Source organism: Apaloderma vittatum, unplaced genomic scaffold, assembly GCF_000703405.1.
Source record: "Apaloderma vittatum isolate BGI_N311 unplaced genomic scaffold, ASM70340v1 scaffold665, whole genome shotgun sequence".
Classification (NCBI taxonomy): domain Eukaryota; kingdom Metazoa; phylum Chordata; class Aves; order Trogoniformes; family Trogonidae; genus Apaloderma; species Apaloderma vittatum.
In genome coordinates this window covers 1-4,360 of record NW_009717409.1, presented here as the reverse complement: position 1 = coordinate 4,360, position 4,360 = coordinate 1, and the positions used below count along the sequence as shown (strand labels likewise).

The 4,360-nt window shown below is 49.0% G+C and overlaps 1 protein-coding gene across 1 annotated transcript in view; it reads right to left on the bottom strand.

Moving 5' to 3' along the window:
* The window catches only part of LRRC45 (leucine rich repeat containing 45), a gene marked incomplete at its 5' end in the record, with an annotated part of 9,331 nt that extends 5,931 nt beyond the window's left edge, over positions 1-3,400 (bottom strand). Inside the window, 5 exon segments of the mRNA XM_009869859.1 lie at positions 229-341; positions 918-1,046; positions 1,747-1,925; positions 2,449-2,519; positions 3,339-3,400. Of these exon segments, the coding sequence (XP_009868161.1) occupies positions 229-341; positions 918-1,046; positions 1,747-1,925; positions 2,449-2,519; positions 3,339-3,400 (554 nt within the window).
* Between the last annotated feature and the right edge of the window lie 960 nt (positions 3,401-4,360).

Below are 4,360 nucleotides of genomic sequence, written 5' to 3'. Positions count from 1 at the left end.
CAGCAGGCCATGTGTCCATATCCATACTGACATGGATTTGATTCCTGGGCAACCCAGCTTAGAGGAAGGCCCCAAGTTACTAAACCATGCTGCGTGTCTGCCCATAAAGAGGCACATGCAACTTCAGGTGCACAACAATCCTGTCACTGAGTGTTTCATGGGGACACTGAGGGAAAGCACAGGATTCCAGCTGACCCATTTGACCTGCCAACATGTGAGACTGCTGACCTGTTTGGTCTTCTCGTCCTTCAGACTCACAATCTCTTTGCTGAGTATGTACGTTCGGTTCTGGGTCTCACTCAGGATAGTCTGACGGTCTTGGTTGTGATTCATGGCTTGTTCTGATGCAGAGAGAGCAGGAGAGGAGGCACAGATTTCTAAAGCAACACAATAGCAAGCACTGCTAGAAGAGATAATACTTGAGACAACGGCCGGCTATCAGAAGCACCAGGACAGCCCTTCCCAGGCTGGCCCACGCACAGAGACCACTCTCACCTCACAGACACAGGGAAGGGTGGAATTGAGGAGAGCGGTGCATATAGTGTAATCAACGCCCCACCACCAGGAGAGCCGTCTGACTCGCACTGGGTAGCACAAAGACAAAGGACATGCTGCATTGCCCATATCCAAGCTTGGCTACTCAGAAGAAAACCAGACGCCCAAGCTCTCCCACACTCACGTGACACAGTCATCTCTAATTTGATCCAAATTAATTTTTCTCTCTTGCTCATAAAAGTGACACCTCCAACCTGATGAGCCCTCACTAAAGGACAAGAGGAGGCAATAAAGGGCACTGTGTAAATGCTGTTGAGAAAGAGAGGGGAGGAGGAACAGCTCCCTTCTGGAGCAAGTGCCCTATTATCTCTCAAGTGCTGAAAGGGCAAAGGACTCTTTCCTGTGCAACACATAACACCTACCGATAGCTTTCAGGATGTCACTAGGAACGTTGTTCCCAGCCAGCTCCAGTCTCTTCAGGGTCTTGTTGCTGTGCAGGCAGTTCAGCAAAGCTCGGCCACCCAGAAGCCCAATATTATTCCAACGCAAATCTACGCAGAAAGAAAACTTCCACTTTGGTAATCACACATCTGCTGAAAAACACAGGGCTCAACAGAAATTGTGCTCCTTATGCACCTACAAGCATGGCTAACTAATCCCAGAGGGCCTCAGCACAAACACAGGTGAATTCTCTCCCTTTACAAGATGAACGAGAGGGAGGAAAAATGACAGACAAAGCAGGAAAGGCAAGGACGAATCTTAAGTGCAGTAAAGCGCAGGAAGCCGTTACAATTCAAAAGGCACACAAGCCTGCCCCTCGCGTTTTCATCTCATGAGCCTTCCCTCCACAATCACAGTCTGTGGGTCAGAAAGAACTGGCCCCAAGAGCCCCGTTTTCCTCAAGGAAACTGTGGCAAAATTCCTTAAAAAGAACAAAGCAAGTGTGAGGTAAGTCTCAGAGTCTGGCACAAGGCATACCAACAGCCTGAACAGCTGGAAATGAACCCGTCCCCTCCCCCTGTTCTGCTCCAAGCTCACGGTCTTCACCTGCAAGTTTGGTTCCAGAGATTCTAATTACAGTTCCCTCTCTGCAAGGGCCATGGGGCTGGGACCTCTACTCCCTGCACAAAGCCTGCAAAGCACTCCACTGACAGGAACTGGGAATGACACTGACCAGCTGGCAGAGATCAGGGCAGGCTGCAACGAACCTGTGTGCGTGATACGCAGGTGGGCAAAGAACTAGTGGCTTACCCAGCTCCTGAAGGCTGGCATTTTGTTTCAGCGCTGCGGCCAGCTCTCCAGCCCCTTGATGGTTGATCTGGTTATTGCGCAGATCTAGCCGCCGGAGACAGTTGTTTTCTCCCAGTCCGTGGCAGAAAAAGGAGAAGCCCTCCTCCCACACGCCAAGGCTATTCCATTCTAAGATCAGGCTAGGAGAAATCAGACAGAATTGGAGCTCATGAACTAAAGGGGCAGTTGCAAGAGCTTGAATGATACCTGGGTCACGGTACCCATCTGAACACCCAGCTCCACTGAGAGACTCAGTTTCAGAGAGCACGATTCTGCCAGGCCCCTGCATCCTCCAAAAGGGGACCTCCAGTTCTCCTTCCTTCACCTGGGTCACGGTACCCATCTGAGAGACTCAGTTTCAGAGAGCACGATTCTGCCAGGCCCCTGCATCCTCCAAAAGGGGACCTCCAGTTCTCCTTCCTTCACCTGGGTCACGGTACCCATCTGAGAGACTCAGTTTCAGAGAGCACGATTCTGCCAGGCCCCTGCATCCTCCAAAAGGGGACCTCCAGTTCTCCTTCCTTCACCTGTCCCATCCCTCACAAGAAAGTGCACCACCTGACATTCCTCCTATGCCAACAAAAAACATCCTCGACCCTTTTCCAGTATTATGCTCCATGTGGCAAGAATAACAGAAAGAGAGGTAGATACAATTTTTTTTACCTCCTGATGGATTTGTTCTGCCTAAGAAGTTTTCCCAAAGCCTCAGCTCCCATGGTTCGCAGGTTATTTCCCTGAAACAAAAGTCCCAGGCGATCAGTAGGCCATGCCCCTATAAACGGTCCCATACACAAAACCAGGTGCACCCCAGCTGGAATGCCAATTTCAGTCTGTCAGAGATGCTCTGAGTAACATTTCTGTTCAGAAAATTAAAGATCTTGGGAGAAACAGTGGCACATAAACAGCTAATCACGTAAGGAACTGCGGCTGAGAGCTCACAGGATCAGCATGGCCCATGATGGGAGGGAAAATGCTGATTCTAAATAAGCACGGCCACTTCAACACACTTCATTAAAAAGGGCTCAGCTAGCACCAGCACGGATGAGAAAGGAACGTGTGATGCAGCTTTGGACTGTAGATTCAAGGGAACAGCTATGTGCCCTGTGCCTGAAGAAAGTCACCCTTACAGGAGAGTAATCGGAAAGTGCATGCTTGGTTCCAAGCCCCATGCTAGCTGAAAGGCACTGCAAAGCTAGAAAACTACGGAAGTGCAAGTCAAACAACTTGCTGATACATAGAGAAACGCAAAGAAAAGCCTACATATACCTCATATGACCAAGCAGCACCTGATAAAATATATATAGCAGTAATTCCCTATCAGAACAGAGTAACTGAATAAAAATGGGCAAACAGGAGCTGCAAAGTACCTTTGCAAAGTTGTGACACGGTGTCAAGGAGGCCAGGACTGAGTCATTTGAGAACCAGAACTTTTCAGCACTACGCATCGTGTGGAACAATCGTGCATTAGGACTGCCTATTTCTAATGCTGAATAAGCTTGTGCTCATATTTCTTTCCCCACCTCTTTATCTTAATTTTATTTGAACAGACTCACCTTCAAATCCAAAGATTTGACAGTGGTGTTGGAGCAAAGTCCATCTAACAACAGTTTTGCACCTGAATAGGAAAAAAGAAAAAAAGACAGTTGTGTGTTTAACACACGTAGCCCTCCAAACATCCAGCTCGGAAGACGTGGCTACGATAAAACACAACTTGTTACAGGGCTAACACTGCTGGAAAGCACAAGTCTGAGCTTTCAGGGCAGTAGATCACAGAATCGTAGAATGTCAGCAGTTGGAAGGGACCTCAAAAGATCATCTAGTCCAATAGTCCAACCCCCTGCAAAGCAGGATCACCTAGAGTATGTCCCTTTCCCCTGCGCTGCTCTCCAGCAGGTCAGTCCCCACTCTATACGGGTACATGGGGTTGTTCTTTCCTAGATGCAAGACTCTACACTTGCCTTTGTTGTATTTCATTATTCTCTCCACCCAACTCTCCAGCCTCGCTGAGAGGCATCACAGCCTGCTGGTGCATCAGCCACTCCTCCCAGTTTTGTGCCATCAGCAACCCTGCTCCCTTGTCAGCACCAGCTTGCAAACACAACCGAGGGCTTTGAAGTGAGGGCCTGATGGAAATTTAGTAGCGAAGAGCTTTTTAACAAGCAGCAGCAATGAACAATGGCCTTGTGAGATGGGATATGCACACACATTGGAATGCTTTGAGCAGGATTTATCTCTGCAAATGAACACAAGGCTGCTATGAGATAAAGAGGCACAGAGCGCTTCAAGACTGCAGACCCTGCAAGAACAAGGGAGTAAAAGCTATAGTTCACCAAGAGGACACAGCGAAGAGCAGTGGATGAAGCAGACGTCCACCAGGTATCCCTGAAGCTCACCATGAGACTGTAACACGCACACGGGAGTGGGGGGTTACTTATGATAATGACTTCTCAGAAAACTGTGTTAGTTATTTAACAGAAACGCCGTGAATACGTGTCTGTAAGCTGCACGGAAGCCAAGCGCCTGCCTCTCTACGGCGCGCACAAGAGGTGCAGCGATCCCCTCTGCGTCCAGCGCT